This window comes from Chiroxiphia lanceolata, chromosome 15 (assembly GCF_009829145.1).
Source record: "Chiroxiphia lanceolata isolate bChiLan1 chromosome 15, bChiLan1.pri, whole genome shotgun sequence".
Lineage (NCBI taxonomy): Eukaryota > Metazoa > Chordata > Aves > Passeriformes > Pipridae > Chiroxiphia > Chiroxiphia lanceolata.
Genome location: NC_045651.1, coordinates 18,028,768 through 18,056,721, shown reverse-complemented (window position 1 = coordinate 18,056,721; position 27,954 = coordinate 18,028,768). Strand labels below are relative to the sequence as shown.

The following is a 27,954-nucleotide window of genomic DNA, read 5'->3' as shown; positions in this document are numbered from 1 at the left end:
GCAGGGGGGGGGGCCCGGCGGCGCGGCTGGAACGGCCGGGCGGTTCTAGAAACGGGGGAGAGGAGAGAGCGGCACGGACCGGGACGGGGTGAGCGGCACGGAGTGAGCGGCACGGACCGGGGCTGAGGGACCGGGGCACGGCTGGGCTGGGTCGGGCAGGGGCCGGGCCGGTCCCGCGCTGAGGGGCTGTGCCCGGTGCCGCAGCCCCCCGGCACTCGCGGCGGTCCCGTGAGCGCTGAGCCCTAAGCCGGGCTCTGCGCTGGCTCAGCGCGTCCAGCCTTGCTGTGCTGAGTTTAAACGCTCGTCCGGCCCCGGGCAGCGCCCGCGCCGCTGCGGGGGCTCGGCGGGTCCAGCCCCGCTCGGGGGTCCGGGGCGGGTCCGGTGCCGCCCCCGGGCCGGGCGCTGCGGGACAGGGGGGAGCGCGGCATCGCGAAACAGCCCTTGGGTGCTTGTGAGCGGGACAGAGGAGTCGCGGTTACAGGCACCGTACGAGGGCTGGCTCCCCTTTTCCTGCCCCTGGGCTCGGCGGGACTGGTGTTCCCGGTTGGATGTGCCAGCTGCGCTAATTGTTAATTGTCTGCGCGCGATCCCTGCCGGCCGTGGGCTCAGCGCAGAGCCGGCGATGCTTCGTGAAGGTGTTGGAACCGCACTTGCTCCGCTCGCGTCTCGTTTTGCGTTACCCAAAAGCCCGTCCGTGTGTCGGTCGGAGCACACAGCCGTGCAGCTGGGCTGGGGACGAGCAGGGGAGCGCAGCAGCCGGGGGTGACCCGGCGGGGCAGCGGCCACAGCCCCAGGGGAGAAGGTTGTGCAAAGGCAGCGCACGGGACTGGGCTGGAGTGAAAGCTGAAGGCACTTGAGTGTTATCGCAGCCTCAGCTGGGGCACGGCGGCTTGTTATGTCATAGTAATGCAAACATGCCTTTGACCAGACAGGAATGATTTTATTTCAAGCAGCAAAGAATGTCCTTGTAACCTGGAAGCAGGGAGGATGTGTAAATAAAGACTATTTTTGGAGCTGTCTGACTTTGTGATGTTTGGTGTTCCTAGCCAGTAATCACCTCTCTCCTCAGTAGTAAATACTGAAGGTGAGCTTCTCAGAAGACATTTTGTAATAAAACCTTCTGCTCTTTAATTTTATAGGTGCTCTGTGAGGGTGGAGCTGAGCTGAGCGGCCACTGCAGCCATCTTTACCAGGGTAATACTTCATTCTTTCTGGCATTAAGGACTTGGAAATAATTCCACAGGTATGTTGTGAGTGTATATATATATATAGCAACCAATAAGTGCCACTCACATTTCACAAGCAGAGCATTATTCTGCAGCTGTAAATTGGCATTGCTCTGACACAAACAGAAGAGAATGTGGCTTCTGGCTAATGCCATAATTTCTTGAGATGCAATTTTTTAATGTGATTAATCATACTTTGGGAAGCAGTGCAGGAATTGTGTATTTCAAAGACAGTGACAGCAGAGGGAGCAGGATTTACCAGTTAGCATAAGAAGTTTTTCAGTCGAGGTTAAGTCAGGAATTCAATCTGTTTATAATTTCCATGTTGTGCACATTGGCAAACCTCCAAAGAAGCAAGCTGTAAACATAGATATTTTTCCTATGACTAGTTCTGATTTTTGTGTATGGTTTTCTATATGTCAGAGGCATGGGAATGTGGGTATGGAAAGTGGGCACGTTCTAGGGTGATGTTAGAGCAGAGACAAACCCCTGCACCTCTGAGATAATGTCTGATTTAATTAAATTGCTGATATTAAATGGAAGAAACAGTTCACTGACAGTCTAGACCTTTTAATATTAAAAAAAACAAACAACCTTATTTCTGAACAGGAAGATAATTTTTTTGTGCTATATGGGAGCAAATGGCAGGGTATATTAAGTATGATGATATATCAAGTTATGGGCTTTGCACAATAAAATGCAGTCTAAATGCTAATGCTGAAAAAAACAACCTGTAGTGGAAAAAGAGCCTGGAGTCTTGCTGTCTTCACAAACAGTGTGAGATCTGACTCCAGGCTGCTTCATATGGGCAGAGCTTGCAGAGTAAGTTGAAGGCAGATTTGCTGTGCCTTAGACTGGCATCAGTTTGTTGTCTATGGAGTGTGGAAAGAAACATTTCTTTGCTGTGGCTTTAAAAACTGTGGGGAGCTAATCAAGATGATTATGGCTTCTAAGGTAGCTGTAATGTATTTTGTATTAGAAGAAATGCCTGCAGTTGTGTGTGAATGTGCTGTATCCTCGTTAGTGCTTGCAAATGAACAACTTTTTCCTCATTTCTTTTGGGCTCTGCCATGAAAAACACAAGGCAATTGTAGTGAGGTATTTGCTAGGCAATTATAATTGTTTTCGATGCACATTAAATCCTTTATAAAGAAAGGTGGTGATGTTGGCACAAGCTGCTCTGAGCAGCAAAGCCAACATTGCACTGGGGGAAGGAGCTGGGAAGCAGTACTAAAGGATGGAGAGAGAACTCACCTGTGAGGAGGCTCCCAGTGCTGCAGGGGAGCAGTCCCTGCTGTCCCTGGGTAGGACTGAGGGTGAGTGTGAGTGACTCCTGACATGAGGTCCAGAATAACAGCATGGTCTTGGTGGGCTCTGACAGATGTTTTAAATCAAGAGTTCTTTGGGTCAGAGGAGGGGTTGAACACTGGGGAATCTGAGTGCATGTGGATAATGAATTTCAGGTCTGAGTTACTTGTTTCAGAGTCTTCAGGCAATGGTGTAGGTTTTTTCCCTTAGGATGAAATTAATCTTTCCTTAGCATTTAATTAATTTCCAAGTAGTTTTATAGCTGCTATAATGTGTCAGGCTAATCTGCAAGACTTGAAATACTGCTACAAGCTGGATGGTTTTCTTGATTGGTATTGAGAGAAGCTCTTCCATGGCAACAACTTGAAATCTGTTTGCAATTAAGCCCTTCTTTTGGCTCTACGTAGCAGTCTTGCAGTTTTTTGTTTGTGCCATTTTTTCACTTAAATCTAATTAGTCTTATCTGCAGCTGACAATGCTGATTAGCAGGTATTGCTCCTTGGAGCTCCACTGTTTGTGGAGGGGATGAAGCCATCTCGCACCCCTACCCCTTGCTGTGTCTGCAGGCAATAAGCAGGGTGGAAAGCACGGCATTTGGAGAAGCCCCAAACAGACCTGTCTCATCCAAGAGTCTGACCTCAAATTGCTGAGGATGGGACCATCCTCAGAGCTGGTGTGTGGGACCCGACTCTGTGTGCACCAAGAATTCATCTGTGGCCTGAGGTGACCTTGAAGTAGTGATTTGCTTGTTGGACTTCACCATGATATTTAAATTTAGAGGCCTGTGTTAGCAGTGGTTTTGGCGTGCTTTTCAGGTGTCTTAATAGCACAGGCAAGCACAGAGGAGGAGACAGGGCTGTAACCTTTTTGTCATCAGTTTGTACATTGTATTCTGGTAGTTTGGAAAATGGTATCTAATCAGATTTTTGACAGTAGCTAGTTGTGCTACTTTGTCTCACAAACTTTCTGCTTCTGTAGCAAATTGTGGGTCTGTAAGAATGGAACTACACTAGGGACAGTGGTCTGCCCTAATTTCTGAAGAGAAACCATTGCTGTATGCTCTGAAAAAAATCCCCCCCTCCTAGCCTGGAAAGAGAGGTGACTTTGCTGGTAGCAGTGTTGGAGCAGCTACATCCCATCCCAGATCCACAGCTACATCCCATCCCAGATCCACAGCTCCCGAGAGAAGCCCCTAGCGAAGGGAGTGCTGTCACCTCCAAAGTGTGGGAGTGGAAGAACATTGTGGGATTTATCCTGGAATTCATGTGAGAAAATGAGTGTTCACATAAGAGCATGAGACACACTCTGGCCTGATTTACCACAATAAAGAGCATAACTTTTATTCTTTACATTACCCAGACTGGTCTTATTGGTTCACTAATTTAATTCTTCTGCCTGAGAGGGGTGTGCAAGTTTGAAGCCTGGATGAAGGATTGCCTTTTTAGTCTCTGTTCTTACTTAGACTGTCAGGCAACTGGAGGACTCCTGTAGTGAACAAAGGAGACTGCAGCATATCAGTTCGATCAGAAGTTGAGTCCTAAGGCACGGATGAGTAATAGTATTGTTTCCCCTTCTGACTGAAAAAAAGTTCCTCCCTCTGGCTCTGGGAGTTGACTCGAGTCTCCAGTGACTGGATATTGGATTCTAAGTGGGTGAGGAACTGATAAACCTGGTGGATGTGCAAGCAACTTTGTGGATCAAGTGTGTATTTTTATATCATGTGATTAAGAGCTTTTAGAAGCTTATTTAATAAAGCATTCAGTCTAACTTGTGAAGAAAACTTCCAGCCTGGTCTATTTTGTCTAGAAGGACTTCTTTCCTGCTGGCCAGTTGCTCTTTCTGAAGCCTGACAGCACTCTTTCCAGTGGGAGCAATGATTCATTAGGGTACTACACTGTAAAGAAGTAAAAAAAAAAAAGGCCAGGAACATAGGCAGTATTTGTTCTACACAGGCTATTATCTGGCATTTCTGTTTGAATCAGGACAGACTGGCTTTGTAAATATTTGTCTCCATTATTGAGGCAGGAGCTGCTAGTGCCCCTTCTACCCCTCTGCCCTCTTGTTAGCAGATGGTCAGCTGGGGTGGGGTGGGCAGGCATACGTGTGTCTGTGCACACCTACTCCTGCTGTCCAAGACTGTGGTTATTCAGCCTCCTGTAATTCATTATTTGTGCTGGTTTTCCCAGTAACAGCTGTGAAAAGAATGTGTACAAACAATCTGCAAACCTTGCAGCCAAGGTGTCCTGCTTGTTCAGCAAGAGCTGCTTTCTCTGTTTACTGAAGTTTCTGTTTATTGACTCAAGTTAAAAACTGAGTAGGATGGTGTAAAGCTGTTAAAGATCTGCTATAAAGACAAGCTGCTAGCTGTAGTAAGTGTACTTCTTGGCAGATATCCTCAGCCATGAGAGAACATGGTGGGGAGGTGCAGCAGAATGTCGAGTTGTGTTGTTTAACTGGAAACTTCCCTTGTAATTGTTCTCCCAGGCTTTCTGTTGTGCCTCCAAAAACCACTCCATTAAATGATGACAGGCTATGCAGATGACAGACGAGGCTTAATATATCCAAATTAATGTACTTCCCAAGGTTCTTGACTTGCTGGGCTTTTCTGCTACATCACTTATTGTGGCTTGTAGTACTGGCAGACCTCTGCATGGTACTATTCACTCAGCTTTGCTCAATTCTCAGATTACCCATGTACTAGTTCTGAACTGACTTGAACAAGCAGTTTGGGAATATGTGGTTTGCAGGAGGGTGAGAAACAGAAGAGAGAAAGGAAAAGACTTATTGTGATGCGTGTGAGACATTTTCCTGCTACTCATGCTTGCAAACGTGTGGTAAACGTTTCTGATTGCTTGTGTAGTCCGAAAGCAATCAAAAAGAATAATTTTAAAACAGTCATCTTGCCATGTGTGATACCCAGCAGAGCTATTTCTGGTGTTCTCAGTGATGGTGGTGTCATGGTGTGTTTGGTGTTTGTGTCCCTGCACTCCTGAGCTCAGCTGAGGGTGAGGGTCTCTGTTCTGCTGTGGGTTGAAAAATCCCAGAAGGAAAGGGCAACATCCACTTTTCATCTTCTGCCTCCTGTCATGCAGGCAGATGTGTGGAGCCCAAGGAAATAAAAAGCTAGAGCTTTTCTAGATATCTTATTTTAATGCCTTCTACTTGCTGCATTGCTTGAAATTTTAGGATATTCCATATATTTTCCCTTCTCTCCTCCATTCCCCTTTCTCCTCAATTAAGTGATTGTTTTGCCCCCAAATAGCTGCATTTTTGCTGTATTTGGTTGCAGGTTGCAAGTGGTCATTTCCAGCCACCAGTGTACCCAGTTACATGGGGTAGGAAAAAGGAATTAATTAGTTTTTGAATTAAGTGAGGAGCTGCCAACCCTCCCTGTGACACTGTGCAGGGTGTTCCTGAGCTCAGTGTTTTGAGCAGCTGTGCTCCTGCCGGGGCTGGCGTGGTGGCTGGTCCTGCTGGGGTGAACAGGCCAGCTCCAGAGTGAGCTGTGGGTGATCCAAGTGCATCCAAGCAACTCATAAATTCATGGAAATGTGATCCCTGGCCATCAGATCTCCCAAGAGGATTAGAGTCGCAGAAGGCTCTTCTGTACACACCTTGCATCCTCCTTCACCTGACCCTGTCTGCTGGGGCTGCCTTTCCCCTCCATGCTCCCTCAGGCTGTGCTTTGGAAGCACAACAATTGCTTTCAGCCTCCATCTCTGGGGGCTGAGTTCTAAACTGGCAACAGCCTTTGAAATACAGAAGTCATAAGGCTGTGCCAGAGGCCAATATGCTGAGATGATGCATCTTGAATAAGCAGAGCTGGAAATTCACTTTTAACTTTTCCAACCCATTGCTGCCTCTTCCATGCTACAAATGCTCTATTTCTCTATTTGGCTTTCTCACTATTTGTGTTTCTAGACAGGTCTATATAACTGAATTTATAGCATGCTGTAAGTCTGACCAATTTAATTTAGACTTATTATTATTGGAATATAATACAATTTTGTGAGTCTCATATTTTCCAGCTCTAGTTACACATGACATGGAAGGCACTGAGCTGCTTCTTGCAAAAGAGCTTGTTCTCACTGTCTCAGTGGACAATATATTGCTTCCTTTACTCTCTCATGTGGGCTTCCAGTGCCTTTCATGTAAATCCCAAAGAGTATGCAAGACAGCATTTAGACTGTTAAGTAACAGCTTTGTGGTTGAAGACTTTTTTTCAAGCTTTACTAATTAGAATTCCGTCTTTCAAGGACATAAATAATTTTCATGAGGATAAACTGACTGAAAGTAAAGATTAATGCCTTGGGTTGTTTCCTCACAAGTAAGTTAACTAATTTTACTCCTCCTTTTTCTTTCCATTTGTTACAGGTTTGAGCTGTCTGGAAGATGAAGCCCTGGCTGCAGTTGGTGTTCCTCACCTGTGTTTTGTTCTGGCTCACAGAAGCAGAGTTCTTCACCTCCATAGGTATGGAACGAACCAGTGCCCGATGCTGTGCTGGAGTTAATGTGATTGCCAGAACTGTTCAAGTTTACAGTTGAAGCACATGGCTTTCTTCACATGGCCCTGTCAACCACTGTCTGCACTAGGAAATGCTGCTCTTCTGCAGTTTGTTTGCAGTTGAGTAATTTAGCACACTGTGACCAACAGGATACAAGTTTCTCTGGGGCCTCTGTCTGTAAAGTAAGGCAGGGCCTGTGTTCTATTAAGAATTGTGCATCTGTGTTATCTTTAACACAGCACAACTTTTTATGCTAAAAAGCTTAGTCCTGAATTTGATTTATGAAAACAATTGAAAAAAGTATGTGAAATATGTGTTTCACAGGGCCTGAAGTCTCCCAAAAAGTTGGATTTGGGTGTCAGAAGTAAAAATTAATAACCTCCTTGCCTTGTGTGTTTGTTAGGCCTGAGTAAATCCTGAAGAATTCACATTATTGTAAATCCTAAAAACAAACTGATTTGTGTGACACTTTAGTTCCTGTGTTCTAATAGGTGTGACACAACCAAGTTTGATTGTGGCAGAGCCTCAAAATAAGCACAAACTGAGTTTTCTGCTGTTACTTGGACCAATGTTTTCCCATGGAGCAGTGTGGGGACTTCCCCTCCATAAGGGCATTAGAGGCTGATTAACTACCACTGGCTGTTCTCCAGGATGTCCTTTGAGTCAGGGGAGCTGTGCTTCTGAATGGCAAAGCTCAGAACTCCTGGTGGGTTATTTTGCACCACTGTGGAACTGCTCAGCTGGAGCCAGCAGAGCTGTGTCCCACTGCCAACCTCCTCACGTGCTCCCTGCTCTGGGCTTGGCTAAACAGTATTTAACTACATGTTTATTGTTGCTTCTCATTTTCCTGAGTTAAGCAGATTTTTATGCAAAGTTTCCCTGACGGATCACCTCTTCTTTACACTTACCTGTTCTGAACCTTCCTACTCTGAAAATAGCACAGCCTGCTGCCTTCTCTCTGCTTACCCATCATTAATGACTTTGGAATGCTGCAGCTGAAGCTGTGGCTGCATTTGCAAATCTCAGCTGGTCTTTCAGTTTGGGCTTTGAAAAGCCAAGTTTGTCGTAGCAATTAGGACAGACATGTGAGCAATTCCCACTAATGCTGATCAGGAGAGTGTGTGTGTCATCTATGAACATTAGTCTGAAATCCCTCTGTATGTGATGTTAGGTTGTGTTTCCACAGTTACCCAGATTGCAGAGCTGTAAATTTAAATGATGCCAGTGATTAGGTTAATAATTTGTTAGTGTACCTAATCTGTATCCATATGTATCCATCTGTATCCAGATGCTTTGGCAACTCTTTGAATCTTTTGTTGCTTCAACTCAATAGCTGTATGAATGTAAACCCTTTATTTTTATTGTCCTGCATACACTTGCAATGCTAAAAGTCAATGGCTACATGAGCCACTGAAGCTGGGACTTCAAAAGCCCCTGGAAGGGTTTGAATGCCAGACTTGTATGTCTAATAGCTGTTGTGGTTTGCAGGCATTGAAGTGCCACCCTTCATTTGTCTGTTTGTGGTGGTTTTCATAGCCCTAGAGCATTGAAGGTTTGTGTTCTGTGCACTTGGAAATCATTACTTTTTAGGTCTGATGAACATTTGTTCCTACTCTTTTTAGGTCAAATGACAGACCTGATTTATGCAGAGAAAGACTTGGTCCAGTCTCTAAAGGAATATATCCGAGCAGAGGGAACAAGCTCTCTCAGATTAAAAGGTAGGGGAGGAGGTTTGTATAATGAAGGGTGACAAAATGGCTCATCTGTGTTCAATCACACCCCACCTTTGTCACCACTCTCTACTGTTGGTATTTCCTCAGCAGATGATCACAATGAGACCAGAGGTACTAACTTAGTTTAATTTGTGTCCATAAACCTGCAAGGAGGGGTCCCTGCATTAAATGTCATTTAGAATTTGCTTCTTTAGAAATGGTGGTTTGCTGGGCCCTTCCTTCTTTGCCTGGTCCTTGTGCCATCACAGAACTCCTGTGGAGAGGACACAACTCACATCAGAGGAGCTGAATGCCCCTGTGTGCCAGTGCTCTGTGCTACCTGTTGTTTCGTGCCATCAGCCCCCTTAAAAGGGCAGAGTGTGCCAGGGGTATTGTGTGGTGGTGCATCCTGAATCCCTGGATTCCATCCCATGCTGGCTTTGCCCACAGACACCCCTCAGAGACAGTTCTCCTGCCTTTTTCTCTTCAGTTGTTGACCTGGCTGTGGCACATCTCAGACATTGTCCTGATTGCTTGGATCACTTGAAAGGCTTTTGCTGACAACTGCAATTTTCTGTGTCCATTAGGGAAGATTGTTAATGCTTATCTAGCCAAAAGCAATGTCTACTAGGGTGTGACACTAGGATAGTCTAAATGAGGTCCAGGTTCAGAAGAGCCCAGTGCCTCTAAAAGGAGCCAAGCTTTCCAAAGAATTTCTGAACTCCAGGCTGAGTGTCTCAGTCTGAGCTCCCTTTGGGAGTGTAGGGTGAGGATGGGGCTGTGGAGGAGTGAAATGATAGGAATTCTCATGACATATACCCAAAATGTTTTTCTTGAAAAGCTGCCCTTTGGAGGAGAAACAGTCTCCTCCTGAAGTATGATAAAGACAATATCTGTGCATTCTATGTATAAACTGGTGCTTTTAAGACTCATTGCAAGTGAGATGCATGTCTAGTAGTAAGGTTTAAAGTAGTAATCAGGGAAATTATTTCCTTTTAAAAGAGACTATTGTAACTTAAAAAAAAAATCTGCTTTATACTTCTGAAGTTGAAAGGTTGAAAGCTGGTTTTGATAGCAAAAGCAGCAGTAATTTGATCTAGGTGTGTAATTGGAATGGACTTAAGGAAGATGTGCATTCATGAATTGTTCTCAGGTGAGGTGCACACTTCTCATTCCAGTTGGGCTGAAAAATGGATGCACTGACCAGCAAATCAACCTCTGATCCAGAAGGGTACTGGCAACCCTGTCAATGCATATAAGCTCGTGAAACGTTTGAACACTGACTGGCTGGAATTTGAAAACTGGTTCTTCAGGATAACACCATGGTAAGGAGTTCCTGGGGAGCTACTGGGAGGCAGCCTTAGGACAGTGTTTATCCCTCGTGTTCTGGAAAACCACAAGCTCAGCTGTGGTTTAAATGCTATTGCCAAGTTGTTTGAACCAAACTAGTGTTTGTTTAAATGACCACTTGTGTGCTGGTCAGCCAGGAGAGGGAAAGCTGCCACTGGAACACTCAGGGAAGGCTCAAAGAAACTGTGACCTGCTGTATTTGGGGAGAAGGGAGAAAAGGATATGCTAAATTGTCAGCTGTGGTGGCAACTGTTGGGTTATGTTCCTTATATATAAACTCCTTCATTACTTTCTCTGTCGTTCCTTCTCTGTGGTCTTTGTTTGTTTAATCATGTTGATCAGTAGATAAGATTAGATTCAAAATGAGTCCCATACTGAATGGTGAATGAATTTGTATCATTAAGAGTGGCAGATGTTCATAGGCAGTCTGTTGATAACAGGAAATGCTACAGTTGCTATCTGTAAATTATCCTTCTAAATCAAGTGCTTCCAATACTAATCCTTGGTTTGCATCATTTTGTCAGTGTCTGGCTGAATTTGCTTCCATAGCTTTTTTTTTTTTTAAAAGGTTTATTTTTGCTGGACTCCTTGAAGTGAGGTAGAGGTGGCAAATGTTTTTAGGCAGAACACTGCATGTTTTCCCTTTCTACTATGCATATGCTGAAGTTTAGGTACTTGGAAGTTTTTTCAGCCGCAGACTTTTATTGCCTTTTGGAATAGTCATCCTAAATGGACAATAAATACTCAATTCTTTTGAGTACTTCTGTCACTAATTCTTTCTCTAAAGGTTTCCTTTCGTACTTTTTCTTGCTACATGAGTGGAAATGGTTGGTTTGTTTTCCTTAGGTGATGGCTCCCAGTCCTGCCCAGCCAGCCTGCTGTGTAGCCTTGATATGTTATGTAGTGCATTTAATTTATTTCTGAATGGTTTTATTTGTCAGGTTTAACCCTCTCACTGAGTAAGGTCTACCCTACTGAGGTGATCCTGGATCAGGGTCTCTGTCCCTTGAACTAAGATTTGAAAAGCTCTTATGGATTTTTCAGGTTGGAATACAGAATCGGAGCTCCTTGACCAGTACTATAATCAAGTTCTCTCTTTGGATATTGCAAGAGAACTGATGAAAACTTTAAAAAGTTTTCATGCCAAAAAGAGACATTACAGGAAAATGAAAATTATTAGGTTCACATTGTACTTCAGGAATTGTGTGACAAGAAAACTGAGGAAACTAGTTAATTTGTCCCTTTTCCTCATTAAGTGTATTTCATAAAATGAGACAGAAAACAATGTGTTTATAACTTGTGAGCCTAATACAGCTTTAAATCTGGATTATTTGAATCTCATTTCCCAAGCCAAAGCAGATGTTTCCTCTCTGCATAATCTAGCACTGATATTTATTCAAGCTCTGGAAGTAATGTCTTTCCCTTTTACTGCAAAGGCTTTATTGCAAATCTGACAATCCAACGCCAGTTTTTTCAACTGAGGAGGATGAGACTGGAGCTGCAAAGGCTCTGATGCGTCTGCAGGACACCTATAAACTGGATCCTGAAACTCTGTCCCGAGGGAACTTACCAGGTAAGTGCACCAAGGTCTCCTCTGCTTGAACAGAAGTGGGAACATCCTCAAGCTCTCTCCAAAAGCCCTTTGTGAAATGGAGATTAACAGTTTTTGCTGTTTCAGAAACTACAGAGACTCCAGTGGGATGTCTTGGTAGCTGAGACCTGATAAGTGTTTGTTGCTGCTGCTTATGAGAGACTTACTGTAACAGGTTATGGTTACTGCCAACATGCTGGTTACAAGCTGAACAGGCATTGGCAGAGTGCAGGTAGATGAGCTGACTCAGTGGTTTTAGTTATTATATGTGGGGGCTTAATGATGAACTTAGTTTTAAGTCTTATCTGTGCATCTGCTGAGCTGGAGCAACTGGAGAGCCTGCAGTTACAGTCAGATGGGTACCCAGTTTGCCTAAATAACCATCAGCTTGCTTATGCACAAATATAGATCTCCAGTAAGGAGAAACAAGCTGGTTCTGCCTGTAGTCAGGCTTCTCTGATCACCTGACAGTGTTAATCTGGAGATTTGGTGAAGTCTGGTCAGATGTTAGGCTGCTCTGCCTTTGTCTACAATAGAAAACACAATAGCTGAACACTGTAATTTCTGCTAAACTTCTCTTGGTTTCCCAAAGGAATTAATTAAAATAGAATTAGGATAGAATTTTCTCTTTAATTCTGAAGGTGACCATTTTAATACTGAACCTACAATACTGTCAAGAATTGCCTTTTAGAAGCATTTTTGGATGACAAAAATATGTACTACAGATATTCCTCAGTGTATTTGAAGGCAAAGGTGCTTCTCTGTGGATTGCTCCAAGCTGTCTTTTTGCTTTTAGGAGCAAAATACAGATCCACCTTGACAGTAGGTGACTGCTTTGGCATGGGGAAGACGGCCTACAACGACGGGGACTATTATCACACCGTGCTCTGGATGGAGCAGGCGCTGAAGCAGCACGACGAGGGGGAGGAAACTGCAGTCAGCAAAGTGGAGATCCTGGATTATCTCAGCTATGCTGTGTTCCAGTTTGGGGACCTGCACAGGGCCATGGAGCTCACCAGGCGCCTGATATCCCTGGGTAAGGACAAAAGGCACATCTGTCTGTCTGGGCAGCTCTGCCAGCAGAGCTGAGGGCAGTCGTGGCCCCAGCACACTGTGAGCTGGCTGGGAGGAGATCCTGACAGAGGACTTAGAATAAGTGTGGGTCCTGGAAAAAACCCAGTTATTTATACATGAATATCTTTAACAAACTGTCTGATGGTCCCTGCTGTTGTTACCCAGAGCCCCAGTGTCTGGCTGCAGGACCTGTGTGCTCTGCTGCACTGTGCTGAGACACTGTGCTGGGCAATGGTTCAAGCCTTGCTTGTCTCAAATGGAGATTGAGGCTGCCACAGACTGGGCAGAGTGCTGCACCTTCTGTCAAGTCCCACTGACTTTAGATGCTCCTTTTTTTTCCTCAGTGCAGGTACTCTTCGATGCCGGAAGAATACTTTGCCTGAGATGTTAAAGTATTTATTTCTGAATATTCAGACAGATTGAGTTTCTTAAAACCTGCTTTTATTTCTGGACTGTTTCTAACTTTCTCTCGAGTAAGCAAATAATCATTGCTTCCTCTCCAGTTTTGCCTGCTTCCTGCATTGGAAAGGTCTGTCCTCCTCAATTAGAGTTAGCATTTACTGTGTTATGTATTTGTTGGGTTTTTAATGAGCTGTGGTTCTTAGTTTAGATGTTAGCAGCATCCTGAGTGTGGGTGAAACCTTCCTATTGAAAAACATGTATTGGTCTAATTTCTGCAGACATTAGGATTCTTAGATTAAAATTTATAAGATTGTGAATATATATTGAATCTAGCTCCCTCTGCAATGGGGTTTAGCACTGATAAATGCAAATCCTTATCAGCAGCAAACAGTGAAGCAGACTTGGCATTTTCCCCCTGGGAGCAGCAGCTTCCTCTGCTCTGGGCTCAGCTTCCTATCTGTGCTCTCCTGAGTGGTGACTGCAGTGACCTTTGGGGTTGGTTCCATGAGATAAACACAATAAGCTTGGCAGGACCAGAAGGGAAAGAACCTGTTCTAGGTGCCAATGTCCAGAAACACTGGTGAACAGGTTCCTTCTTAGTTGTGCAGGGTAAAGATCTGTTGATGTTTAATTCATACCAACATCACTAATGAATCACTGATGATCTGTCAAAGGTGCTGTGATCCAGGATACCTGCCCTATAAACCTGGGACAACTGGGGATGGATGCTGTAGGTGGGCTGTAAGGTGGTAACACACACCTTGGAGCTTCCTAACGTGGGGAAAGTCTTTGGAACTGGAGACTGGCTGGATTCCACCACAGTCCCTGGTTAAAGGGTGCTTGTACAGTGTGGGTGAGCAGCATGGTGGAGAGGAGGGGTGCAGCAAGAGTGCTGGCCTGATCGTGCCTAATGAGTTCTGTGATCTGCTTATCTTGGGTAGAACTGGGCAGAAAAGTTGAGAGAAAATGAGGAATGTGAAGACCAGAAACTTCTACTATTTTTTTTTTCTTGGAATACAAGTTTTGTGATGGCTTTTCCCAGAAAAGATTCTTTTGCATACTGTGCCTATCTTTGCTCTGTAAAGACAGAAACTTCCCAGTGCTGGTTTTCAGTGCAGACTGGAGCCTGTTGATTGGTTTAGGGAGGGAAGAACTGTTGCTGTCTTGATTCAAAGGCTTGTATGTACTAACAGCTGCTGAGATTGCCAAAGTCACTGGCTGTGTGTGCTTTTGTCCCCATGAAGACAGCACTCACGAGAGAGCAGGCAGCAACCTGAGGTACTTTGAGAAGCTGCTGGAGAAGGAAAGAGAGGAGAAGGAGAGAGAAAAGCCAGTAAACAAGACCAGGACAACGACAGAAGCTGTGGTGCAGAGTGGAGCCTATGAGAGGCCTCTTGACTACCTGCCAGAGCGGGACATCTACGAGGCCCTTTGCAGAGGGGAAGGGGTGAAAATGGTAAGAGAAAGACAAGAATTTCCTGACTGTGCTGCCTTGGCATAAGGGTGATCAAGCTTGATGTAGGACATGTTAAGTTTTTCCTTCTGTAAAGCTGTTTTTAGAAGAAGTTAAATGTAGTTCTGCCCAAGCTGAGGTTTGCCACCTTATGTCTTGGCTTCTCCACCTTTAGCTCTTAATCCTAGACACACAAACAGCTCTCAGCTGTACCTCTTAGAGGTTGTTGAAAATTGATTCTCTTCAGTCTGTCTACTCAGCCCTTTTAAAGCCAGCTGTACAGATATCCAAGGAGGCTTTTTCCCCTGAGAGCTGCTTATAGTTTGCTTATAGAATCACATTATTCCTTCCCTTTTGCATCTTAAAGACATGTCCTGTGGTGACTATATTGACCAACGAGTCTTCAATACCTCTCAACAAACATGGCTTCAATTCTTAGTGCAGGGAAAGAATCAATTTATTCCATCTGTACAATCTTAATTATAAAACCAGGCTTTTTTTACAGCTGGTTGCTTGTGTAGTTCTTTGCTTAATCTGTAACCTGTTATGATTTAATTCCCCTAAAGGTCAGTGTTTCAGATGTTGCTCAGTGGCACCTTGAGTGGAATACCTTGTTTTTCATTAGCAGTAAATTGCAGAATCACTTCTGCTTACCCCTCTATCTGCTGGCCAGCTGATGGCTTTTACAGTGTTGTGGAATGAAGCTTCATTTTCTTTTCTTGTCTACTTGTTTTCAGTTATGAAGTGTTTGAGCAAACAATGCTTTGTTTGGCATTTTGTTTCAGACACCTCGAAGACAAAAAAGGCTGTTTTGTAGGTACCACGATGGAAACAGAAACCCCCACCTGCTCATAGCTCCCTTTAAGGAGGAGGATGAATGGGACAGCCCTCATATTGTACGATACTATGATGTCATGTCTGATGAAGAAATCGAGAAAATTAAACAACTAGCTAAGCCAAGGGTAAGTTTCCCTTTTTCCATTTCACTAATGACTGCTAATTCCATGCTTTAATCTCCGTTAGCAAGGACTAGGCAAAGGATTTGAAAGATCTGGTTTCATACCACAGATGATACACTGCAGCTGTGAGCCTAAGGGGAACCATTTGGAAACTGCCTGGTGATGTAGGACCATAAAGCCCAGGCTCCCGAAGGTATTTATGCATTGTTGCACTTAATTATGCAAAGCTCTCAGTAAATGGCTTAGAAAGCTTTTAAGCAATTAACCTGAAAAGACCTGAAAAGGGAGATGATGAGTGACTTCCAGCGATAGCAGTCAGTGTGCAGTGTGCCTGAAGTCTGCCTTTTGAAATGGAGCCAGACTTAAATGACATCTTAAAAGCCCAAATCTCAACAGAAGTAGGAAGGAAAAATAGGGATTTTTTTTTTTTTTAAATTGTGCTAGGAAAATATCTAGAGGCTTGTGTTTTTTGTTTTTGTGGGGGTTTTTTGTTTGTTTTGTTTTTTGTTTGTGATTTTTTGTTTGTTTTTTTTGTTTTTGGTTTTGTTGTTGTTGTTTTGGTTTGGTTTTTTTTTTTTTTGCTTAGGGGGGTCCTGGAATCCTCTGCTTCTGTTTTAAGCCATAGGTGTTACCTGTTAGGCATGGAGTGAATTTTGGTGACCCTGCACACAGTAAAAAAGCAGCTACCTAGTGCAAAGGTAGTGATTATCTCACTGATTTTTCTGGAGGTGGAATTTCCTCCCTGTCACCTGTCTGGCAAGAGGAGTTTGGCAGTGTGACAGTAGTAATAGATGCTACACCTGAGCTTTTCTGTCAGGTCTCAGAAGCAGTAAAACCGAACACCTCGGGGCTTATAGATGAGGGGTTCATTTTAGCCCTCTTTGGCTACTGCTCTGAAATATGGCACTAAAATTCCCGTGGAGAATTACCCTTCTGTATGTATTTCCAGATGCAAGCATAAATAGTTAGAAACAGATTGAGAAACTGAGGCTTCCCAAGAACATGAATAATTTGGGATGTTTGTGAAGCTGGACTTGTATGACTACCAGCCAGCTATGGGAGTGTTGGCAGAACACTCCTGTCCCAGGGAGGACTCTCACCTCCATAAATGGAGACTTTTTCCTATTACATCATAGTATAAAACTTCAAGAGCTTCAGATAAAATGGAAGCATTCACATAGAGCACGTCACTTAATCTATTTTATCAAATAAAGAGCTTTTAAAGGCAGCTTTTTTTTTTTGTTTTCCCTTTTTATTCAAAGTTTTATGGAAAGTCTTAAGTCTTGCTCACAGAGTTCTGCTTATACTACTAATGTCAGAGGAATTTTTCATTTAATCTATGTAGTGTAGGACTGGGATCAGTCCCTATAAGAGTAGGTAAATATTGTGGTCTTAAGATTCAGATGAACTGTTTAATTTTGAGGGTGGGGGTTTTTTTTTTATCTGTCTATATCTCAGCTGCAGGAATAGCTTTAAATTCTGTAGTACTACTGAAAGAAGGGAAAATGCAACTCCTGTGATGCAGGTCCTTAATAAATACAGCTTAATTTTAGCCAGGAGATTTTAGTTAGTAATTATGGATACTTTCAGACACAAGTCTGAAGTGGTATTTTAGTTTTAGGCTTAGAAAGATGAGCACTTTTTCTTTATTCTAAAATACATTTGTAAGAAATTTCTACTTTTGAGTCCAAGCACTTCAACATTATCTGCAGTTTACACTTGCCAATATTTTTTGTAGAGAAACAACATCTGTATGTGATTGGGAGTAGCTGTAGTCAAGTGGGTTTGCATGCTTGCCTTGCAAAATGCAATCACTCTTACTCCTCTTCCAAAGAATAGTTCCAGCTTTTCAGGCAATCCATCAGAGCTGGCTGGGGAGGGTCAAGGGAGTTCTTAACTCTGTTGATGCAGATAGCATTGGGACAGGTCTGCCATCAAAATATGAGAACCTTATTCCTAAAATTTGGAATGTACCTGCAACCCAGGCATGTCTGAACAGGCAAAACCATGGCCTGGAGCTGGGGGAGTGTGAATGTCTCTGAACTTGGTGCCTCAGGGTTCCAGCAGTGCACAATTTCAGAAGGAAAAGCCAAGGGAGTGCCTGCTAAACTAAACACAGACTCCAGAGGAAAACTAGATGAGGCTTCTGGCCAATGTCGTGTGTTCTTTGAAAAATGATGATTCTTCAAAGCCCAGCAAATGCCTGGTATAAGGCTGATTTCTCCACCCTGAGAGAGGAAGCCTCACATTTATCAGCTAATTACACCAAGATGTAGATTGTACGTCTTAAGTGAGGAAGCCTGTCTATCAGAGCAGATAGGGAATAATATCAGTGTTAGTTCTGCTAACATCACCAAATGCTAGGTGCAGAAATCAAGCAAGCATATACAAGCTTGAAAATGGCAGTAGAATGAAAAGGTTGGGAGGCAAAAATTATATCCCCAAAGCTGTGCTTCAGTGTACAAGTGAAGAACAGCACTCAGTCAGCCTGGCTCGTCTGTTATGATTTATGCAGGAGAAATCTGGAACAAAATAGCAGTGAGTCAGAATTACAGCAACAGCTGTGCCAAGAACTCTTGTATAGGGACAAGACAGCTGACATGGATTGTAAAGCTGCCTGGAGACTTATTGGAGGGAAAAATGAGGGAAATAATGACTGCATGCTCCAGAGAAGATGGCTTTTCAAATAAGAAGGCTTTCTATGACCTGTAATTAAGTGGAAGGAAGGAGGCATGATTTAGAGTGTTTGTGGTTTGCAGGAGTTTAAATTTAAATGTGGTCTGAGCTTACAGTCAAAGAAAGGAGTGTCCCAGTTCTTGTTCTCAGCTGCAAGTATGAAACCAAAGGGACCTGGTGTGTTGTTAGCAGTCATCTGTCACTGACACCACAGCAAACCTCATCAGTTTTGCCAAGTTCCAAATTTCTCCTACAAATCTGGTGATATGGCCTAAACATGGTGATAAACTCACTGCTTAAAATGTATAGGTGAGCTGTGCTTTTTGCAGAGTTATCTTCATCATGTAATATGCATCTCAAACTGTCTCTGAACTAGATGTTCCAGGTATCTTCCAGCTGGAAAATCTGAGCATGGGAATGTTGGGAGTTGCCCTCAGGAGTTTTCTGCCACTGTGGATTTGCCTACCCCATAATTTGTAACTCATTCTGTGAAAGTTTTCACTTGTTATTTTTCATTTGAGAATGAGATAGGGTTATTTTAGTCCACATCAGGAGCAGGCTGATTAAATTTCTGGAGTATCCAATGATTTTTCTCTATGCCAGGAGCTTGGGCTTCATATGTTCTTAGCTTTCGTTGTTGTTCCCTCTTGCTAATATTGACTCCAGCTGTCTAAAAAAGCGCCTTCAAAACGTGTTCAGCAAGGAACTCATGGATTCAATGAATATCATGGCTTGTGCACTCAAGTCAGACTATTTTCTCAGGATCAAATGCAGGTGCTGGATTGTATTTGTGTTTCTGCATGTACTGTTTGAGCATGAAATCAGAACAAACTCCAGGTTGGAGCTCTAACTTTCATCCAGTGATATGTATTGAAGTTGGACAAATCAGACTGTGATTTTGGTTAAGATGAGATTTAAAAAAAATTTTTATCCTTTAGTTGATGTGTTTCTTCCCCCTTGGGATTTTTTTTGACACAGCTGGCACGAGCCACAGTCCGTGATCCCAAAACCGGTGTCCTTACAGTGGCTAGCTACAGGGTGTCAAAGAGGTAAGAGAGAAGAGTTGAGCTTTAAGGTTTTTGTGCTTAACAGCTGCTGTCTGCTTCCTACCTACAGCTGAAAACTTGAACTGCTTTGCATGTAACCAAAGCTTCCCCAACAAATGCATGGAAAATGGCTCTTTCAGCCATCTAACCGAGGGCAGAAGAATCCTTCTGCCTTAGGAAGCGTCTTCTTGTGGTTGGTATTCCAAAATAACGTGTTTCTGTCCTTCCCTTGTGCCAGCTCGTGGTTGGAGGAGGATGATGATCCTGTTGTGGCCAAGGTGAACCAACGAATGCAGCAGATCACAGGGCTGACAGTGAAAACAGCTGAGCTCTTGCAGGTCAGTGCACTGGCTTCATCCTGGTGGAATTAGCTGGTGGTCTGGTGCAGGTGGATGTTTGCCCTGAGTGTGCTTGGCAGAGAAGGGTGGAGATATCAAAGAAATGGAAGATGACTTTGTACAGGAATCTGTGATTTACCAGTTTGTTTTGAGAAAAATGCCTGCTGCTTATTTTCAAGTCTGCAAAAGCTGAACCTCCTTCCTATTTGAACCTTTCAAAGACCCAAATACTTTTCATAGTCCTGCTGTAGTCTCATGAATTCTGACCACTGGCTGTTGGGGAGAAGGAGAGTAGCAGTGGTACAGCACTGTCAGAATAGCTGTACCTGCCCTGTTTGCTTCTCTTCCTCCATACTCCTTGAGTTCCTGATTAAAGTACTTTATTACAGAATATCCACAGAAACCAAGTAATTGTGTAAGGACCTGGGAGACATGTTAAATGCAGCCTCAGAGTAGCTAAATCACATGTTATGTGGTGGTCAGGTAAAGTAAGCAAAGGGATGCTTTTAAGCTACTTAGAGCCTTCTGTGGTCCTGGAGGGGCATGTGGATGTAACAAATCACACAATAAATCTAATTCTGTCTCCTAAGCTGGACACAGAGAATTGATCACACTCAGCTGCCTTCTCTTCAGAGGAGAGAGGCAAGAGTGTGGTAAAGTTATTGCTGCTAATTCACATGAAACAGGCTGTTTTAGTGATAAGTAGAAACCCTTGAACTACGAAAGGAAAAAGCACTTAAGTCGTTTCTCATCTGTGTACCTCCCTCCTGGCAATCTAAAAAGAAATGAAGTGTGCTATAGATAACAATCTTGCCACAGAGTGCTGTTTCTCAGAGCATGTTTTGGGTTTCTGAGAGCAAATGCTGTTCAGCAGCAGCAGCCACTTGCAGTTCAGTGGATGTTTGTGCTTCCTTCCATGCTGTAGGTTGCCAACTACGGAATGGGAGGGCAGTATGAGCCACACTTTGACTTTTCTAGGGTAAGATCACACTTGCAATTATTTTTTTGGAGGGATGGGAAGGGGGGAGCGGTTTGGTTTGAGAGAACACTGTGAAACTGTTTTTTGTTATAGCAGTTATTGTGCAGGCCTGTTGCATGGATGGACTGTGACTTTTGGAAAGCCTTTGCACTGCCTTCTCTGATGCTGACAGTTCAAGAGAATAATGAACAGATCTTCCTGCATATCTCTGTGACCTTGATTCCTTACACAGTATAGACAGTAAAAGAGTCACGTAGCACTCGAATGTGCTCTTTCCATTGCTTCATTTGTAAACTGGGCTCTGCAAGCCCTGAGTTGTGAGTTTGCCTTGTTCCATTAGGCTTTTGAGTTCAACAAGGTTGTCCAAATCCTGTTTTGCTGGGTGTTTTAAAGCATTTTGCAGGAGGTGGCCAAGGAGGAGAGATCTTCCACCTTCTCTCCAAAAAAGCCATTATGGAAAAATTCATGGGTCGTACAGCCTTTCTGGCAAAAGCCTTATTGTGGCTGCAGCTCTGGCCTCTCAAGAGGGTATTATGATGCCAGTTTTTAGCATTTGGACAGTGTCCTGTTCAGACTGGACACCAAGAAGAATTTCTTCAGCAAGGGTGATTAACACTGGAATGGGCTGCCAGGGAGGTGGTGGGGTCACTGTCCCTGGAGGTGTTTAAGGAAAGGCTGGACTGGCACTGAGTGCCCTGGTCTGGTTGACAAGGTGCTATTTGGTCACAGGTGGGACTCGAAGATCTGGGAGGTCTTTTCCAGCCTCACTGATGTGGGGTTTCCTGGGTCGGTGTTGAGGAGGACAGTGCTCCAGGGAGCAGGGGAACGTGCCAGTGGTGGGTGCTGGATCCACACCAGGCACTAGAGGGCTCTGCCTGGCAGAGAACAGCTCTGGTTTGCTCCAGGCTGGCAGAAAAGAAGAGCAGATTCTTAATTATCCTGAGCCACTTCATGAACCTGCTAATCACACTGAAGAGCTGTAGTGACTGGTAGTTTCAAATATAAAACCCATCTGATGTCTTGCTTTCTGTGGTACTTCAGTGGAATCTGGCTTAATTCAGACTGTCTGGGTGGTTTTACCTGGTAGAAGGGATTGCTGCAGCCAGAGCACGCAACCCAACAGCTGAGTGCAGAATTGAAGCCACCCAACTTAGCACTGTTTAAAAAATAAAATAAAAAAATCCTGAGTTTCAACACCATGGAAGCTCATACTTGTTAGCTTTGGCCCGCTGAGGCAATTTTCCTGTTAGCTTTGACTGCTTCGTTTCCTGAGTTGAGCAAATGCTCTCAAATTCTCTTCAAAGCCTTTGAACTCAAGGGACCTCAGGCATCAAATTGGCCAGTGTGGGCTTTGCTGTTGGAAGAGGCAGCTGGGGCAGAGCTCCACTTGGAGCATGCCCTTGGCTGCAGGGTCAGCCAGGGCCGGGCAGTCACAGAGGTTGCCGCAGTTCTGGACTGGTCCTGCAGGCTCTCTGTGCATCACAGATTTGCTGTGCTGCAGTGGAGGTGTCTCCCCAGCTCCTGATCAGCCTTGCAGCTTTTTGTTCCCTCTCAGGTCTCAAATAGGGGCACTTTGATAGTTGCATATTGCAACTTGGAGATTTTATTAATTGTTCAAGTTAGAGTTGTTTTGTTTTTTTTTTTTTTTTGCTCTTGAAGTTCAGAAATTCATGGGTTTCACATCAGTGGCAGTAACCAGGGAATCCCCTCTATCTCAGTGCTCCAGTGCTGGCTCTTCTGGGTTGAATTTGCACATGCAGTCTTGGGGATTTTGTGAACCCATTTCAGGAAAGGCCTCTTATTTCTTAAAATATATTTCAAGTAGATTGAACTATAACACCTTACAGACAGTGACTGTGGTTTTCCTTACTGTTTGTCTTTTTAAATACTGATTTATTCTTTAAATGTTAAATATTGATTTTGTGTGTAAGAATGCACTTGAAGATCTCCTGACTGAAATGACTTCCTGACTATTAGCAATGTAAATAAACTTTTCATTTCATTTGTTTGAAGGTAAGAGAGACACTGGTATTCTGGATTTTCTTTCTGCTTCTAAACTGGCACCAGTGAGATCTCCTACTTTGACAAATGAAACTCAATTTTTCTTACAGATTAAAGACAATTTGATCTTTTTGATGTGGTTTTTAGTTGTAGACAGGCAACCACCTGAAAGAAGTTCATTATTGCTACTCTACAGTTTTGTCTGCTGGCAAAAAAATGCATTTTCTCTTCTCATGACAATATTTCTTTGAGTTGCTGTGTCTATGAGAATCTACTGTGTTATCTAGAGCCCAGTGGAGATGAGGTGTTTTTGTATTCACCTCAGCTGTTGACTTTGGATGAGTACCCAGGACAACAATGGCCTGTTGTGACTCTTCCTTGGATAACACGTGTGCCACGGGCACTGCTTCTCCTCTGCCCTCAGAATGGCTTTGGGGCAGCTCCTCCGTGCATGCAGCTTGGGATGGCTTCCCTGTCGCCCCAATGAACTGTCCCCTTTCTCTGCCAGCTCTTTAAACTGGGCCTGAGGGTCTCTGCAGAGCTCCCTGTGGCTCTGGTGGGAGCCTGTGTGGAACTGGGGTTAAAGTTGTTGTCTGTTGCAGCGCCCCTTTGACAGCACACTCAAATCGGAAGGAAATAGGCTAGCGACGTTTCTTAACTATGTAAGTACCTCTGTCTGTCTGTCTGCTGTCTGAGAGCTCGAAATTTGCAGTTTGTTCTCATTTAATTTTATAGAAAGATGAGCCAGATGCTTTCAAGCGGTTAGGGACTGGAAATCGTGTGGCCACTTTTTTAAACTATGTAAGTATGATTGATGATCCTTCGTGCATTGAGCATAACCTGAGCAGCATCTTGTTTACAGCTTGTGCAGTTGGTTACCTGTAGAGAAACCCTGGCATCTGGAAGTAGGGATTTCATTATTCTTGCAGCATCAGGTGCTGTCCCATCTGAACTGATAGAATTCTGGTGGTATTTAACCTCAGAGCAGAAAATTTGAATTCATGACCCATCTTGCCCTTTTTGGCCACTCTGCTATGGGATCTTTTACTTACTTTGGTTCCATAGGTGGAGAGGAGAATTTGGCTGATTTCCCAAAGGCCAATGTAGGGGGGTACTCATGTGGTGTGATGTTGGAGAACTTGACTGTCAGCCACATAATGAGACAGTCATATTCTGCCACCACTGTTGGACAGCACTTGATGATGTGGTGTGTCAGCCTCCTCCTCAGCTGTGTGCCAAAGCCAGAGGTGCTCTGGCATAGCTGCTGCTTCAACAAATGCAGGAGGCAGAGCTGATAAACTTGGTGCAACTGGGTTGCAAGTGCAGAATTGGAAGATCCATTAATTGCATGCATTATACAGCCCACAGACCATGTACACTGGAATCCTAAACATCACTGCCACCACGGCCTCAGGCTTTCACAGCAGTCCCCTGACAATATTTTATCTATAAACATATACTCACTATATCATTGGGATCACCTAATCATCTGTGTTTAACTTCTGAGTGATACAACTTTAAAGTTCTGCGATGAAAAACGTGTGGCTGAGCTGGTATTTTGAGTGTGAAATACTGCTCAAAACAGAAATACTTTTAATTTTATTTGTGAGGGGGAGGAAATAATCTCTGCCACGAAAATTGGAGTAAGATAGGTAGCTGTGAAATAGCCTGCTGCAAAGAGGTTTTCATTTTAAAGTTAACTCAGCCTATATTTTGTTTGCTTCTCAGAATTTTGGACAAGCCTTGATTTAGAGGGAATTATACACCCCTTATTCTCTTCCAGCTGTACATGGTCAAAGGCACTTTACCCTTGTTTCTCCCATGTAGAACACATCACACATGTGCCAACAGCCTTACTAAAAAGAGTGGTTGTGTTGCTGAGACACAGGTATTAACTTGCAAAGTTGCATGCACAGGCTTTCTAGTTGGAAGGGGCAAACACCTGGTACCTGTGGCATCTTGTGCCATTTTATTGTAGGTGCCAAGCAGGAGGACACCAGAGTGGTAATAACATCTGCTTTAAACAGAAATCCAAGTTGCAACAGAGAATATGGGGGCTTGGGGAGTGCATTAATAGTAGTTTCAAAGTTTAGTGGGAGCTTACTTACTTACTGAAATCAGTGGAAAGACTTTCTGTTTTTAATGGGAGTGTCCCCAGGAATTTCAGTGGGGTTTGGGTCAAGTCTAGAATTTATAATGAATCCATTGCTTGGTGGATTCAATAGGGTTAAATTCATGCCAGTATAGAAGGGAAAGCATAAATGCTTTTCTTTAGAGTCCCATAGCTGTAGGTGTTAGAGCTTGAGCTGCATAAAGCTCTTGTAGTGGTGTAACATTGCTGGTGAACAGCATAGAAATGGTGCAGAAAGTGAGGTTTTCTAATAGTTTGTATAGTTTTTGAAGTGGTTGACCAAGATGCATAAACTAAATCATGAAAATTAGTTCCAAAGGCATGGTTTCAATTTATGAGGAAACATGTGGTTTAACAGACACTGGTTTTCCTAATTGAATCATAAACTGGAATGAAATTCTTGAAACACTTACTCTGTAGTCCTTTCTCATGTTCTAGAGCATTAGCTCATTAGCACTGCAGGTACCCAACTGCTAGTGGATAGTTGAAGTAAACACTATATAATCTAGACATAAATAACCTGGACAAAAGCCTTCAGCTGAAATAAAATTCTTCAGCAACAGGTACTGCTACTTCTGCAGTTGGTGCTGTTTGAAGCACATCCTTTCTCTTCAGTGCCCCTTGTAGAGGTGCAAGTGGAAATCTCAGGCCTTGGGGCACTTTAGCTTGTGGGACTGCAGAGATATAAAACCTTTAAATGGACAGTTTGTGGGCTTTGTTTTCTCAGATGAGCGACGTAGAAGCTGGAGGAGCTACAGTTTTCCCAGATTTTGGGGCAGCAATATGGCCCAAGAAGGTAAAGCCTGTGTTTGTGTTTTGGTTGATTCCTTCTCTCTCTAGTTACTGTCTCTGCCTCAGCACAGTCCATGTAAAAGCTGATGTGACAAAATGCTCTGCATCTTGCAGGTTAAAAAGCATCTCCCTTTTTTTGTAATATATAAAGTGAACAGTTTCTCTGTACAGCTGCTTTTAGCAGAATAAACCTGTGTTCAGGTAGAACTCCTCTGTACTCTGAACGTGGCTGAGTCAGAGTGGTGCTGAAGGTTCTCCATGAGCTGTCAGTGGTGACCTGTTCAAGTGCTTCTCAAGAGCCTGTAGCTGAATTCAGAGGCACCCCCTCCCTTTGGTGTGACCTGTGCAGTTACACTGGCCCTGACTAATCCACATCTGATTTCACTTTTCAGGGAACAGCAGTGTTCTGGTACAATCTCTTCAGAAGTGGTGAGGGGGATTACAGAACAAGGCATGCAGCTTGTCCAGTACTAGTAGGGTGTAAATGGGGTAAGTAGTTCTCCTGTAGAAACAAAACCTGAAGGAGGGCTCATGTATATGCAATTTGGGGATATACTGACCACTTATAACAGCATTTGATAACCTGGGTATTGCCATTTTAACTACCAGAATCATTTGACCATAATGAAACTTCCTACAATCAGTCTCGTGAAGCATTAAGCAGCCTCATTGTTTAGCTGTAGCTTTTCTAGTGAGTTTGTTTTGTTGCCAATGACAGCACAAAGTGTAAGAATGTCACTGGTTTTTGTGGTGCATCAGGATAACTTGAATTATTGTTTGACCAGAATCAGGTCTGTTCTTACAAAACTTTGTGCATAGTTTTAACTGCAAAAGGATGAGAGCTCCTTGTAACGTAAATGGGAATGTCTAGGAGTTTTTGCTTACTGCTGAAGCTTCTCAAGCTTCATGTCATCCCTTCCCACACCTGCCTTCCCCAGCACACTGGCCTGTCAGTGATCCCAGAGCCAGACCACGCTGCTCTGCTGCTCTTGGCTCCACAACTGTGCAATTGGGAAGATCCTTTCTTCCCCAGCCCTTTTCATCTTTGTATGTATTTCCCCTGGGGTGAGGAGAGAACTCTAAGCATGGATCCTCAGACTGAGAGATGGGATTTTTCCTTGGTGTAACCAGCTGGGTTGTGGTGACACTCACACTGTGTACATGGTGGTAACTAACTCCAATTCCTTGTCTCCACAGTTTCAAACAAATGGTTTCATGAAAGAGGAAATGAATTCTTAAGACCTTGTGGGAGAACAGAGGTTGACTGAACCCCAGCCTGCTGCAGACCTTTGTTTCTGTTTCCTTTTCTACTGTTGTTTGTTCCAATTCATTTCTAAGAAATGATCCATCTTTTTCTCCAAGAGTCCTGTCACTTTACACAAAAAGGACAATGAATTATCTAACACCTGTGAAAGAAAGTAAATGGTATTGTACACATCCTTGTGTTTTGGGTGCTGTTATTTCCATGTCCCCCTGCCTTCCCCCCTCCAGTCTTCCTCTGTAGTAGTGGTGCAAACAGTGCTGTGGGCAATTCAGTGTTTGGGTGCTTGGTCTTGTGCCTTTTGTACCTCAGAAGATTTAGATGTTAAATATTTCTTTGAACCAAAGTTGTTTGTTTGTTTTTTTTTTAAGTTTTGTGTACATGTTGATTTTGTTGTATTTCTATGGATCACAAGTTTTGAAACAAAAATAAATGTTCTTTCCAGAAGTGATTCTCTATTTGGTGTCTTTAATAGGTGCATCAGTGCTTGGTTTTGGGGAACAGTGGGCCTTTCCTCTTTCCTTTCTTTTCTTTCCAGGAATGAGAATCCAGTCTTGTAGATAAGCTGTGTGTGAATAGCTACAGCAGGTAGCTGTAGGAATTGCAGTGTTTTTTCCTGAAAGCTGTAATGACCTGGCACAGCACAGCTCAAGAGCTGCTCTCTAATCTCCCCGGGCGCTCCTTTGCTTGCCATGAATTTTGTGGTTGCTGGCTGCCTGTCCAGAATAGTTCATTGTTGACCTCCAGTTTTCTTAGTAAAATCTCTCATCATAATATAAACTTGGGAAATAAGGAGCTTTGCTTATAATAAAGCATTTAATGTGTGACAGTCTGAGATGTGAAGAACAACTGATGATGAGCCAGAGCCCCAATCTCTGGTTGGAACACTTTGGGTTTCAGGGGGAGGAGGAGGAACCTACTTAGACTTTCTGTCAACGTGGTGTGTTGACACATGAAGTTCACATCAGGACTCTGGCCAAACACTGCACATCCCGCTTCTGAAACAGCGTAGGGGGCTGGAAAATGCCATTGTTAACTGTGTGTTATCATACTGAACTTTTAAAGATAGTCTTGCTTGCTTGTTTTCTCTGGGAAAAATCCAATCCAATCTGCTGAGTTGTCTTCTACCTTGCTCCCATCTAAAGTAGGA

The 27,954-nt window shown here is 43.6% G+C and overlaps 1 protein-coding gene across 1 annotated transcript; it reads left to right on the top strand.

Moving 5' to 3' along the window:
• On the top strand, positions 1-27,251 carry P4HA2 (prolyl 4-hydroxylase subunit alpha 2). Its single transcript, XM_032702961.1, is given in 18 exon segments — positions 1-88; positions 1,140-1,243; positions 6,909-7,005; positions 8,662-8,757; positions 9,910-9,985; positions 9,987-10,055; positions 11,512-11,573; positions 11,576-11,674; positions 12,489-12,728; positions 14,413-14,624; positions 15,407-15,583; positions 19,235-19,305; positions 19,541-19,640; positions 20,566-20,619; positions 23,223-23,282; positions 25,479-25,547; positions 25,936-26,032; positions 26,741-27,251. Coding segments are annotated over 16 exon segments (1,632 nt in total). The 5' UTR covers positions 1-88; positions 1,140-1,243; positions 6,909-6,926; the 3' UTR covers positions 26,812-27,251.
• Positions 27,252-27,954: the final 703 nt, after the last annotated feature.